The following is a 14,636-nucleotide window of genomic DNA, read 5'->3' on the forward strand; positions in this document are numbered from 1 at the left end:
GTGTGTTCAGTGTGTTCAGTATATTCTTTAGCTCAAACACGATGAGAGCATTGGAGAAACAAGGGAATGGTGTTAGAAGTAAGCTAAATAACGCAAATCTAGAACTCTTCTTTGCCATTTAGCTATCGTGAATCTTACAGCTTTTGAGTCACAAATATAAACTATCATCTCACTGAACTGATTATGCTTTTATTTGGAATTTGTTTCCATATAAATTCATTTAACAGCTATTTTGTTAAAGTCCCAGGGAAACGGAAGCTTCTGTACTGTGATGTAATTCACAGTGAAACAGAATATTTCAGCAGCGTGCAGTTACAAGAGGGATTCAAATCGTAGCCTTCGCATTTGATTGGACCGATAAAAAGTGTGCGGGCTTAGGTACTGAGTATTTTTACATATATTTGGCAAATAACAAGAGATAATATTAAAATCAACTCAGGGACACAGGCTTAAAACTGAGAACATGTTTTCTTTTTCATTTCACTGGGATGTTAAGTACATTGGTCCAAGTCGTATTACCTTAGAAAAACAAATACATGAATAAAGCAAAAGGGAAACACTGAAGTTGCACCAAAATGAAATGAAAATGTGACAAACTTTACATAAATATATATCTCTTTGGTCAAGGGAGACAAATACTGTTTGTCACTGAGCTACTGTATATTTACTGTTTTCAGTGTTTTAAAGGAACAAGCCACCATTTGTCAGAGTAGGACATCTAAAGGAAACAACTGATATTTAAATAGGATAAGTCAGGTTTTGGGTGAAGTATTCCTCCAAAATGGTGGCATGTTCTTTAGAACCAAACTGACTTGCTTGTATTCAACACATATTTTAATCCTGCTCGGTATTTAAGTACTCAAATATAGCAATAAGACTGGCATGCAGACAATACAATCCCTACATTGAGTGATGTTTGGTTCACTGATAGGATGGTAGATTTACAGTCATGAGGGATACAACAAGTATGTACAGGCAACACTTACCAGAGAAATTTCGAGAAACCAGCATGGTAGTAAGAATGGCCCCCTGAAAGCAAAAACAAAAAAGAAGTTCAATTTAAACCACTTAAACTAGTAATGTAAAAATGTTTCCCTTTTTATACAAATATACAACATGTTGCCAACTTCTGACTGTCACTGACTGATCCCAGTAGTGATTCCTAAGAATGAATTGTTTCTCTTGTTTACTAGTGAATGTCTAACCTTGCCATTGTCCATTTCTTTCTAAGTGTGAAAAGCCATTGGTTCATGCTGATGGCATGTTGGTTGAACGGTCCAACATTGGCCTGCAGCCACCTGCTTTTCTGCTTCCAGTTCACCCATGTGCTGGTATTTGAGCCATGCCAAGACTGGCCAAAAGCAGCAGGGTTAACGGTGGCACGCAACAATGGCTAAGCTGTTGTATCCACACACAACGTCAGCAATAAATCAGTGAAGAAGGGAAACTATGCATGGAGGACAGGTCTGGATCTAAAGTCTTACTGGCTTTTCAAATGGCCGCAGCGCCAGAGTCGGGAGAGAAAGCGCCATCTACATGTAACAATTTTTTTTTTTTACATTTTATACTTTAGGCCTGGAATTTATAGATCACAAACAGAATTATTAAAGAATAAAGTTGAGGAAGAGATTATTTTATCCTGTACAGGCGCTTATTAGAGGGGGAGGGAGATGTGGGAGAGGGTGAGCATCCGAACACACCTTGAGTTTCCTCCTGGCGTTGAATTTCTTCAGGCACTCCACGGTCTCCTGTCTGTGCATCATAGACGCCACTGTGGACCGTTGCTGGAAGAAGGAAGGAGACAATGAGGAGGTGATGAGGAGGACAAACAAAGGTTTAGGAAGAGGAGGAAGAAAAAGACAAGAAGATGTCAGTTAATAAAGGTGTTTGTGTCTGCGGTGATCCAACCACTTGTTTGTCAGAGTTAGATGTGTTTTCTGTGTGTGCAGAAGCTGTGTGAAAAATAGCTGCTGTCTGCTTGTATATCTCAAGCAGGCGACACTTACGCAGACCCATGGGTGCTTGAGGGCCTCCTGGGCAGTGATCCTCTTGGCTGGGTTGATGGTAAGCATCTGGTTGATCAGGTTTTTGGCCTCTGGGGTGACTGTGTCCCACTCTGGGGAAGGAAACTAAAGGGGACAAACAGAACCACGACTTAACATCCAGCTATTAGTTGATTAATTACTTCTTCGATTTAAAAGAATACATTTAATTCATAATAATTTCTAAGATGCAAGTTCAAATCTTCATTTGCCCTCAAAATTCTAATGATGAATCTACACTAACATTTTCAATCATATATTAAATGTGTTAAACTCTACAAAGTACCTAATGACAAATCTTTAAAAATACAAAAATCTAAAGAATACCGTATTTTCCGCACTATAAGGCGCACTTAAAAGCCTTTAATTTTCTCAAAAAACGACAGTGCGCCTTGTAATACGGAGCGCCTTATATATGGATCAATTGGTTAATTGGTTGATCCATACTGGTTGTACACGGCGCTCTCTGTCAAAATGTTTCAGTACGACTGGTAAACTACAAAGCCACACCGCGGTAAACACCGGTACTGTGCTTACTCCGAGTCCAACACCACTTGTGTGTATAAAGACCCCAAAATGGCACCTTTCAAGAGACACGCTTACGACGCTATTCTATTCTATGCGCCTTATAATCCGGTGCGCCCTATATATAAAAACAGTTCTAACATAGGCCATTCATTGAAGGTGCGCCTTATAATCCGGTGCGCTTTATAGTGCGGAAAATATGGTACATATTTTCATGCCTACATGTATTTTGAAAACAGTCAGTAAAACTTTATTTCACACTGTGACGGTTAAAGACTGGAATTAATCTGCGGTTCACATGCGTGCCGAACCGTGAGGGGGGGTATCCGTACGGATCACAGATCAACAATAATCCTTTAAAAATAAAAAAGTGAACTGATTTATTGGCTGGATAGTTTTACAGTAGTCATGTGCAGAGAGGGAGAGACTATCAAACAACATAGGTAGCAGGTCAGATATGAACCCAGGATGTCGCCAGTTCGTGCAACTTCAACATGATTGCCAGTGAGAACCCCCTGTGGGAGTGTTTCTCAACAATATCAGAAGGCCAGGCCGAGCACAGCCCCAAGCATTTTGTTAAGGAAATCTAAGCCCATGCGGTCATGTTGTGTTTAGGCATAAATGTCGAGGTCTGTGTCCTATGAGCCCAGAATCCCTGCCAGAGAATCAGTCAGCCTCTCTCTTTCTCTATTTGGCATGGACTTGGATGTGATCTAAGGTGAGGCTCCCTCTCTTGCACCCCCTGAAATATGAATGAGGTGACTGAGTTACGTAACTGCTGCCAAAGAGGAACGAGGGCGCTTGGAGGAGAGGGGGAGGGCATTACAGCAGGAGGGGAGAAATGAGAGAGCAAGAGAGCAGAGGAGACTCACATCGTAAGCCCCGGCCTTGATCTGCTGGTACAGCTTGTGCTGGTCCTCGTCCCAGAAAGGAGGGTAACCCACCAGCAGGATGTAGAGGATCACCCCTGAGACACACGGACACACACACAGAAAATGGTAAATTTGTTAGAAAATGTCCCATCTAGGAAATGCCATGTGTGTGTTTAGTGTGTGAATGATTGTGTCTCTCTGCACAACTCACCGCAGGCCCAGATGTCCACAGGTTTGCCATATGCCTCCTTCCTCAATACCTCAGGGGACAGGTACCCCGGTGTGCCAGCGAAACCTGCATTAAACACACACACACACAGGTTTGATTGACATGCTCAAGGCAACAGATTTTGTATCTGCTACCCTTGGATCGTCTAGTATGGAAAGCAAGATAATCTTCTGTAAACTAAGACCTGGTGTCAGTACAATACAAGTACTGTCACCAGCAATGGTACATAATCTGGGTTATACATCTTTACAGTTCCTCTTCCAGGACCACAATCCTTGTGTCTTTATTCCTTTACCAAACATTTATCATACTATTGCAATCCTGACAGTAACTTATTCTATCACTGTAGTTATACTGAGCCCCTTAATAGCTTTCGGTAAATCCACATAAAATGATGATGCAATCGACTCCTGTGTCTGCTGTACCTACCGAACCAGGCCTGCTGATCCCCCTGCACCTCAATGGCCAGGCCGAAGTCGGCCAGCTTCACTGCGGCATTCTTACATTTGCTTGCTAGGAGCAGGTTCTCTGGCTAAAGTGGGTGAAGGGGAGAGAAATGAGGTTACCAAACATTTTGAACTGAAGGATGGGGGGGTACAAAAGACGTGCAGTGTGTGGGCGGGGGGGGGGGGGGGGGGAGCCGTAGGTAGATATCCTCAAAGTTTCATGCACAGTGTCTGTATGAACATTCTCATCGACACTGCATTCAGCACACACACGACATAGATACACACCGACATAGATGTCATTTGCATAACTTGAGTGGACACAAAAAAGCTACACAATAGAAGTCCAATAACTTCGTGGACTAACTTTGATTGTACTGTCAAGCTTTATGTGTCCACACAACCTCGTGAGTCGGCGGTGCTTTTTTGTCCTCGCCTCATGTGGTGTGCTTTTGGTCTATAGGCTCCATCTCTGTGTCCCAGATAATGCAGTCAGCCTCATTATTCTCTGTCAGAGGAGGGCTCTAATAATGGGCTGCTATCCCCACTGGTCCTTGCTCTCTCATTTCGTCTCTCCACAGCTCTCTCTCTCTTAAGTCTCATGTAATCGTTGCCTCTGTAAAAGCAACTGGTAATGTCCAATGACAAACAAAGCTCTGTTTAGAAATATCAATACGATTTTAGCGTGGATTTCACTGGATAAAATGACAATTACCACCGGCGGTTGGTCGCATCAGCTGTCACTACTACGACATAAATTATGTTTTCCAACTTGATGGCAGACCAAAATAAAACGTTGTTGTTTGTCTGTAGTCAGCCAGAGATTCTTTATGAGGTAAGAGAAGCTTCCCTCTGAATCACCACTGGACAAATGGCCGTGTTTTTGTCGTCCCAACAACTCCAACGGAGTGATACGTCTTCCATCTAGCAAATCATGTGACGTCAATTTCACATTATCTGGTTGAACTTCCATCTATATAATTTCAAAGATATAATCATATCCACTTTAAAAGTTTTGAACCAGAACCTTCTAGTAATGAAGCAACTGTATGTGTTGCTTGTAAGAGGGAGCAAAGCTCCAAAGCCTCCATTCTCTTCCTTGTATAGTTGTTTCCTGAAATGCACCTCAGTGAACAGCATCAAGTGCAAACTTACAGCGTGGAGAGAATGAGGACGTTATATTTAGGCTGCCTTTCTGTCACTGCCTCCCAGCAGCCGGTGTCTTTCCTCCCTCCACTCTCACCCCTCAGCCAATTCATTTAGAAGCACAGGAATACTGTTTACTTAAAGTGCAAGATACTTAAAAGTGTGCTTTTATAGCCTTTGAGCCCATAAAGTAAAAGAGAAGGAAATGAGAAAGGAGGAGAGAGAGACGGTGGGTGAGCGAACCAGTAATCCTAAGGCGCTGTGCCTACCTCGTGTCATCATATTCTCCCAGCTCTACCGCTTGGTTACGCTTTACTCTTTTGTAAATGAGGAAGTTAGAAGTTGCCAACACTGCAGCAGTGAGATAATCCCTGAAAACGGATGTGGGTGGAAATTCTGATGAAGCATGCACTTCCATCAAAAAAGGTGCATAAATGCAACGAAAAACATCTAGGCCACATGTTCGGACAAAACAGCAGCAACAGCCGTCACTTTTTAAATACAAACGCTGCGTCTCTGTAGCACACACGTACACTTAGACATGCACACACAGCTGAGCACACCGATGACTAGCAACTGTTTCTGCTGAAAGGGAGAGGGAAGGTGTAAAGGCGACGGAGAAAGCTATATTTGAGAGCAGTTCACGAGCGGTGGTTCCAAATGAATGTATTCCGCCTGACCTTACATTGAAGAAATGACTGAGTTTGTGTGTCTGGATTATAGCCAGGGATAGGTATTATTTTAAACGTTTTGATACTATTGACACCTGAAAGAAAGAAATACCAAAAACAACTAAAACAGTGCCTGAACGTATGATTTAAATAATAAACCATCTGATCAAATGACATATATATACAGACATATTTCAGTTTGATTCCCAGCCCGAATTAACATATTGTGACTATTAATGAAATCAGACTAAAAATACTGCCCTTCATGTTGACATATAATCTGAAAGGCAGTACACTTTTAATTTCTCAGATGACAAAAAAACAATATACTATTTGCAGCACACTGTGAACAATATAGTGCTGGCACAAATATACATTTGTTTACTCTGTTGTCATCTCATTTGCCATAGCCTAAATTCTAATTTGAGGGATCTTGTCACCCAGGCTGTCCTCAGTCATCACACCATGACCTATTGCATGAAATGCTCTCCGATGCTTGGGTGTGAAACCAGATAGGCGTGTCGGCTAAATAAAGAAATAGCCACAACGGTTCTGATAAACACAACACGCCTTTGCTGGAATGCTGGGACTGACATTTGTATAGAAGAGCTCCACTTGACGAAGTGCATCGTGCAACACAAGATGCGACATACAAGCATGCGCACACTGAAACACGACCGGGTACAAGACACGACAGCGAGAGGACTGCAAATGGTTTGATTTCTATCCGGTTTGAAGCAGCTCCACAGTTGTAACAGACTTGTTATCAGTTCATAATTAGCAACTGGCTCGCCCTAAAAAAGACCAGGTAGTCAGCCAATACAAACAAATGTCCCAACATCACAAGTTAATCGATAGCAGTTTACAGAAAATTAGGTGTCACATTTGAAGAACTGAGGGTCATTAACTGATCCAAAAAGGCAATGAAAACCTCACAGGGTGCCTCATAATCAATAGTCAATACATTTCTCTGACTAGTAAATGATTAGGTATCCTCTTGGGCCGTCTGGGATGGATCCATTGACAAAAACAAAGGACCGGCTGTGCAGTTCCAAAAAGGTTACAGAGCAGCAGCATTTGTCAGCCAGCATGACTGGTGCTGCATGCGTGCCCGAAATCTCCACGGAGCGGGGGGGGGGGGGGGGGAAGTGGTGTTTACACAACAGGAAAAGAAGGTGACTGCACAGAGCTGAAAAAGGTCGGAAGGTGGTATTTCACATTCTCATGGAGATCGTAGCGAAGCTGTAGGGACCGTTCTAGCTATGAGAGCCTAGAGGAGCTTTGGCCCGACTCAATTACTTTCTTACTGCACAACCAACTATTGTGTGAAGGCCTAAATTCTATTGTATAGCGTTACTAAGAAAGCAATTGTATTCATATCAGACTTTATGGGGAATAATGTGATTCAACCCTCTCTACGTCCTGAGGCAGTGCAAGTGACATGATGTCCACAAACATTACAGTCAGTTTCTCTTTTACACATCAGACTTACACAGATAACACAACCACAACCCCCCCCACCTCCCTCACACAAATATTTAAGCACACTCAAGGGACAGAAAGATGATCCCCATCACTCACCTTCAGGTCCCGGTGCACCACGCCCATTTGATGGCAGTGAAGCACCGCCTCCACGATCTGCTGGATGCAATGACTGCATGCAAACACCAAGGGGGGAAGGGGAGGGGAGGGGGGGGGACGCATGTTAGTCTGAGCAGCGCTACAATCCCGTGCAAAGGCCAGGGGTGTGGGGGGGGAGGTTGAGGTGTGACGGAGGAATGGTAAGGGATTGAGGGGTACGAGAAGGGTTGAGAGGGCTCCTCTGTTGCCAGCTGTCACACTTTCGCCTTTAATTGGCTTCGGCTGACCCATAGTTGAGAGCACACCCAGGATTATGCAAATGAAGCCAATCAGGGTTGATTTACATAGTTTACAAGTAGTTATCTATAATAAAAGACATGGATTACCAATATTTGATATGAAGTGTATCAGCTGTTTGGTTGCTTGCTCTTCTGTGTCGAGCTTTCCACATGGAAGGTGGCCTGAGTTTAAAATGGCTACTGAGGGAATAAAGTGGATCAAACACCTTATACTGCAGCAGATGTCATCAATGACCATCATTAGTGAGGTTGTTGGGGGTTCGACTCAGTTGTCTTAAAAGGGCACGGCTGTGGGTGCTCTGCAACAGAAGATTCCTTTGATTGAATTTATTCTGCAAAAAACCCATATGGATCTATGATCTTCTGAGATGCTCTATTCTTCGTAGATGAGTACATCCATGGACACAGTTGACTGCGGCTGGATTCTAGATATTCCCACCTGTGTGTAAATCAGCAGGCCTCGGGTGATGAAAGAGGGTGTGAGAATGTGGCTGGCCACATTGGGGGGGGGGGGGGGGGGCACAGATGGCGTTGATAACGGAGATGAGGGAAGGAGTGAGTCATTGTGCAATTAATAACATTTAAAAGATGTGTTTGGGATCAATGCCATGTCTACTGTCAGCCTAGCAGGCCTCTGCTGACAAGAGCTGTCATTCTGATGTCAGTTAGCTACCGGACACTAAAAATAAGAACCCAAAAGTCAAGAACTGTGCGAGCGACACGGAGGGATGCTACATGTGTGCGTATAGGGCCATGTACATTGCCTGGGTCCCACTGTGGCAGCTGTGGACTGATGCAGAGCTGAGTGAAAGCACACACACAGCAACACAAGCACCTGTGCTGGCTGGGACGTGGCGCTGTGTGTGGACAAAAGCTTGACTGCTCATGTGTGCTTCCTGTGCACTGACCAGGGATCATCAAAAACCAGAGGGATGTTTGTTTGTTTTTTTTAAATGGCATAATGACATAATCTCAAGAAATAAAATTCCAGAAATGAGTTTGTACAGTCCCTCAGGAATCAAAAAGAAAGCGCTTCTAACTGAACTGACTCTTTGCGACATTGTTCAATCACAAGAGATAAAATCCACTTTGGAGGGCTGATTTTTTTGCCCATTGGAAGCCCTATAGACTAGGATGCCATGTAGCCGACAACATATTGAATTTTGAATTAATGTATTTGAATTAAGGCAATCAAATACATGCAAAGAGGTACATTACTTTGAAAAATGAATGTTGTATTTCCGCTGTTTAACGGTCGATCGTCACACTGAAAGACAAAAATGGACTGACTCCGTGACTTTCTACAGCAGTAAAATCCTTCCTCAAGGTAGAATGAACCGCTGTGCAGTGCTTTGGTGTCTGATAAGCCTTTAACCTCGTGGATTAATTACTCAAACTCGATATCCTGGATCGTATTTCATCTCCTCACATGTGCCACCAACAACTCACTTCCACCAGTGCAGCGCAGCCCCTTGCGTGTTTTTGAACGTAGGCCTGTCTGAGAGCAAACAAACTGCTGAGAGCAGCTTAATGGGAGTTTTGGGATAATGGAAAAAGATGCTCTTGCAACAACTTTCCCCCTACACTTTTGGAAATTATGTTTAATGCATATTTTCTCTGGCATTCTGGTGTTTGAATTATTTATAAATACTTATGTGCTCTTGTTTTTTTCTTCTTTCATTTCACATTTTTCTGAACAGGCCTGAATTGTGTCACAGACAGACACATGGAAAGGAAAACTGCTCGACAGCTCCTCCATGCAGGTCATTTGTAAATAAATCTAAAACTTAGTTTCGGCATTCAGGGGGTTGCGGTGTATAATGGCTTATTTATTATTTAACCTGCTATTAATTTGTTTGTTTATCATATTTGATTGTACATTTTCATATTTTCTATTCTTAAATTATGTCTTCTACTAATGCACTGTGTTTATTGTCACGCACCAGTCCCCAAGCCAAATTCCTTGTGTGTGCAAACGTACTTGGCAATCAACCGTTTCTGATTTCTGATTTCTTTTGTGCGGCCCTGAAGTTTGCATTATCGACGTGGTCTTCTTACATTTCACTTGCATCTAACAGAAAGCCTCTTTCATCCATTATATGATGTTTTATCTCAAGATTGATCAAACAAAAGAGTAATCAGGAAACTAGAAGCCTAACAATTAGGCTCAGATATGAGGTATAAAATTGGGGCGGTCTTAATCTAACAAACATACCTAGAGTCTGGCCAGGCATGGCCGGAAAGTGCAGGACTATACATTTGAATCCTGTGTCTCGTTCCTAAAGGTCTCCCAATAAATAAATACTAGACAGGTCAGTCCAAATGCTAAGAGCTGTGTGTGTGTGTGTGTGTGTGTGTGTGTGTGTGTGTGTGTGTGTGCCTGTGTGTAAATCAAGCAATAAAACTGTACTTTGACACACATAAGACATATTTGCTACCTTTTTTAAAATTGTATACACATAATTAGACTGCATCAAATGTGGAAAGCCATACTGTAGGAGCTGCAGATATAGTTTGAGCACTAATTATCGCTCATATAATATGCTAATAAATATCTGCTGGCACTAAGTAAAGAATTAAATGAGGGCTGCAGAGATAATCAAAGTGGTTGCTTAATTATGTTCTCTAATTGGTGATCATCAAATGGCCAGCCGAAAAGAGCATTTCTGCTGTTTGATGAACTCACATGTAAGAATTTCAAATGTGTGTAAAGTGATACTTTATACATCTGGCTTAAGGGTAAGGAAAAGTTAAAATACAACCCCATCCTGAAACTGTCTTGCCCTTTTGATGACACTGCTGGCTTGAGTCTGACTGACTAAAGTACAATTCAGGACCGAAGATAAAAGCATCTCCATACACAAACCACCAGCTCAGGAGACGCTTGTAAGAATATTAATTTAAAAATCCTTTGTTTTAAACGCAGCACACTTCCTTTGTTGCATCTTTCAGCTGAAGATCTGTAAACACTATAAAGACGTACTTGATGTTGAATGAGGCCGTCTTCAAACTACACAGATCAATACAACAACAACAAAAAATGACTCAAAGCTCGAGAGAAGGCAGGAGGGAAGGAGTAGAAATCAATGAAGATCAGAATAAATATAACAGTGGCTTCTTTAACACACCTTGTGGGAGAGATTGATGGTTGTATGGGCCTGTGTAAACACTGAATATCTATTCTGTCGAAGGTTGTGTGTGTGTTTGCATACAAGGTCATTAATTGTTTGATCTGGTTGTCAGTCAGTGCAACAGGAGGTTTTCTTTTATGTAGTTGTTTGCAAAATGATTGTAAAGAGAACGGTTGGGAGGGCAGATGGAGCGGGGAGGGCGGTTGAGGCAGGCCTGGGTCCTCCAATTAAATATAAAAATACCATAAATTAAAAAAGCAAAAAGGAAACATAAGAGCATACCAAGATACCAAGAGACAAGGCGGACAGGCGGACATTAGACCAGCAACGGACGACACAAACAGACGAGACGGAGGACGGAGGGAAGGAGGAGGGAGGAAAGGGACGGAGGAGGGTAAGGAAGCAGGGATGCAGATGCTCCTCTACACATACTAACCTTCAGGTCCCTGTGCACTATGTCATGTTGGTGAATGTGATGGACACTGTCTAGAATCTGATGGATACAGTGACTGTGAAGACAAAACAGAGAGATGAGGGACGGTGGGGGTGGAGGGAGGGATGAAGATAGATGGGCCGTGTGGATGTACGGAGAAGGGATGAAGGTGGAGAAATGGTAGAGGAGAGGGGTGGAGGACAAGAAAGAGGATGCCAGAGTGAACAGAGTGACAGGGCAGGGCAATGCAAGATGAATGAGACAAAATGTAAGGATGAGAGAGTGGCAGGTTAGATTAGAGGAGAAGTGACATGAATGTCAGAAGAAATGAGGAGAGGGTGAGGGTGATTGGTGCGGATAAAGATGTTGGAAGGGGAGGGATGGGTGGGTGGATGCAGGTGGAGGAGACAAAAAACGTTTCGTTTTGCTTTTTTAAACATGATGAGAGACAAGGGCAGCCACAGCAGAACAACCTGCAGACAGAAATCACAACAAACACCGACACAGAGGAGAGGAGAGGAGAGAGGAGGAGAGGAGAGGAGAGGAGAGGAAAGGAGAGGAGGAAACCCAAATAAAAAAAATAAAAAAAGGTGACAGATTGTGGAAGGGAAGGTGGGACGCTTTTGAAGAGCAAAAGAGAGATAATAATACATGAAAGAGATGGAACACGTATGTATAGCATGAGTCTGAATCATAGAAGACTGGTGGGCTGATGCCAGGCTATTTTGCCATCACTAAAGAGTAAAACACATCACTGCGTGCACTGCAAAAGATACACGTACCTACCTCACTCTATTGTGAGTGTGCGCATGTGAGGCTTGGTGCAATGAGAGAGAGTGCAATATGTGACTAATAGCAGGCGCAAAGAGACAGGCGGCCTGCAGGATCCACACCCACACAGTGTCTAGTTAGTGGGTGGACTGAGAGAGAGAATGAGAGAGATATGGGTGCACACTTGCTTAGAAACACACACACACACACGCGCGCGTTTACTTCCATACACGCAAAGACGCTAAGAAAACCCAACACAAACACACAGTTTATGATGCGACACTCCTCGACACCAAAGGTATATTTGTATTGTAACAGCTGTGAGGACTTTGTATTGTCTGCATTCAATTCCTGATCTTGAACATTAATCCGTGACCAAACGCACATGATGCACCATAGTACCTCCATAATATTGGTCATTGGACAGTTGCATCCGTCAGGACACACAATGTATTAACACTCCTCGGTAGGGCTGGGCGATAATTCAATATCATTTATCATCTTTCAATGGAATCATAGTGTGATGAAATCATATCGCGATACTGTGATAAATAATTTTGTTGTCTAAATTGTTAATAACAAGCACTTAACAACTCAAATTTCTCAGAAAATCTGATTATTTTGCACTAAAGTTCTTAATAAAATGAGAAAATACTCAGTATTTAATTCACACAACAGTTTACAAAACCATGTGACTATTTTAGAGGCATTGTTTCACCAAACTCTAGAGGTGTGAATCTTCACTGGCCTCACAACTCGATTAAGATGTTTACATTACAAGGTTCTAACACGGTTGAACGACCCAACGAGAACTGCAACTATCTGAAGTAATCCGCCCAACGGTGAGGACTAAAGCGTTGTTTATACTTTGCTCCGTAGCAAAGGAACTGTGAAGAATCAAAAAGACAACGAGTAACACCCATAGACTGTAGGTGTGACCGGCAAAAAGCCAAAAACTAACCTCCACAATGCAGAGGAGGGATTGTACTTATCTGTAAACTCATATCTCGTATGCATTGTCTACTGTATTGCCTTTGTACAAGTCAAGTATTAAATGCATTACAAGGAAACAATGGTTGACTTTCCTGTAAATAATTTGACTTCCTTGTCCTGCTGTTTGAGCCAACTTTTGCTCTTTGATATGAAGTATAAGTGATGGGAGACGTTACTGTGTGCATGCGAGGACACGTGGCTTGACCCGACAGTGGCACCATTGTGTATGGCATTTAGAAATAAGAGAGCACCTCCATCCCACTCCTTTGTTTGTCTAAAACCATGATGTCATTCCAAAGGACTTGTTTGTTTATGAGCTCCTGGTGGTGCAAAGAGGGAGAAAAAAAGAAAAGAAAGTGCAGCGCTCTTCACACTTGCCAAAGAATGTGACTTGCTCAGCACTTTGAGCTACAATGTCCCACTGTTCTCTGCAGCAAAGTAAAGTGATACTGGGAGGAAAATCAACATACGGAGCCAGTCTGAGTGTCAAGACAAGGCACCTTCTATCCCCCTCATATGCCCGAGTATCCTTTCAATACTAAAATACACAACAACAAGAGCATATCATATAATACTTCACCATGGAAACTAAAGCATAAACTATCCAGGGCAGCAGATAGTAGCTAAAAACTATGAACATTTGAATTACATTCATCCGGCGGACAGAAGCGTAGGACGCTCGTGTTGCTCTGTGTTTGCTGAATGTGCCAATTGTTTGAAAAAAACAACTTTCAAATCAACGGTGCTGTGTTTCTGTAACTTTTGTTTTTGAGTCGGTCTGCTCCTCAGTGAGGAAAAGATTACTTGATTCAGCTTCAGGTGTAATTTGGCTCCACTCATAATGGCCTCCACCACCCAATCGAACACGACTGAAGAGAAACTCTGATGGGGGGGCCAGCAAGGTGTGATGCAGCACAGTTTGGGGTCTGTGTGAGTGTATGTGTCTGACTAATTATCGTAGCTAATTAAAGTCCCAATTCTTGCAGTTCTCTAAGGGAGTGAGGGGGGATTGGGGAGGGGGGGGGGGGGGGGGTGACTGGCCTGGATGACTAAAATTCAAAGAAGTGAAGGGAGGGGAAAGGAAAGGGAATGTGTGTGTGTGTGTGTCCGCGCATGAGCCAAGGATGAGTACTGCAAAGGTGGGCAGGAAAGACAGCGATCACTAGTGGGTTTAGATTGGCAGGTATTAGTACTGCAGCATACGGTACTGTAGGTACATGGTACACACACACACACACACGCACACACAAACACAGTAAAATACTGTTACTCTCACTTCTCAAAACTGAAATAAATAAAAATAAAAACATTTCTACAGTCACCAAATTAAATTAGCTGGATAAAGTTAACAGTCCATCAAGCATGCACACTAGCTAGCACTAGTTAGCTTGACAATATGACTGGACCAAAGCCAATGCAGAAGCTCTTTGGCATCAGGCATCAAGAGACATTTGCTGGCAGTTTTTGGGGACCAATAAAAATTGTCCTTCTTAGCGA

The 14,636-nt window shown here is 42.8% G+C and overlaps 1 protein-coding gene across 50 annotated transcripts in view; it reads right to left on the reverse strand.

Annotated features, from left to right (window-relative positions):
• Nucleotides 1-14,636, reverse strand: part of LOC142964650 (calcium/calmodulin-dependent protein kinase type II subunit beta) — a 63,235-nt gene that overhangs the window by 30,826 nt on the left and 17,773 nt on the right. For 35 of the 50 annotated variants that reach the window (XM_076105097.1, XM_076105095.1, XM_076105091.1 and 32 more), the window contains exons 6-12: nt 11,379-11,451; nt 4,098-4,200; nt 3,651-3,734; nt 3,440-3,534; nt 2,007-2,129; nt 1,701-1,784; nt 987-1,029 (exon numbers count right to left, since the gene is read on the reverse strand). In XM_076105097.1, the coding sequence (XP_075961212.1) occupies nt 987-1,029; nt 1,701-1,784; nt 2,007-2,129; nt 3,440-3,534; nt 3,651-3,734; nt 4,098-4,200; nt 11,379-11,451 (605 nt within the window). Of the gene's footprint in view, nt 1-986; nt 1,030-1,700; nt 1,785-2,006; nt 2,130-3,439; nt 3,535-3,650; nt 3,735-4,097; nt 4,201-7,512; nt 7,586-11,378; nt 11,452-14,636 lie in introns of all 50 variants that reach the window. The other 15 variants (XM_076105112.1, XM_076105115.1, XM_076105096.1 and 12 more) reach the window with 2 other exon arrangements.

Source organism: Anarhichas minor, unplaced genomic scaffold, assembly GCF_050575085.1.
Source record: "Anarhichas minor isolate MPS153535 unplaced genomic scaffold, ASM5057508v1 ptg000030l, whole genome shotgun sequence".
Lineage (NCBI taxonomy): Eukaryota > Metazoa > Chordata > Actinopteri > Perciformes > Anarhichadidae > Anarhichas > Anarhichas minor.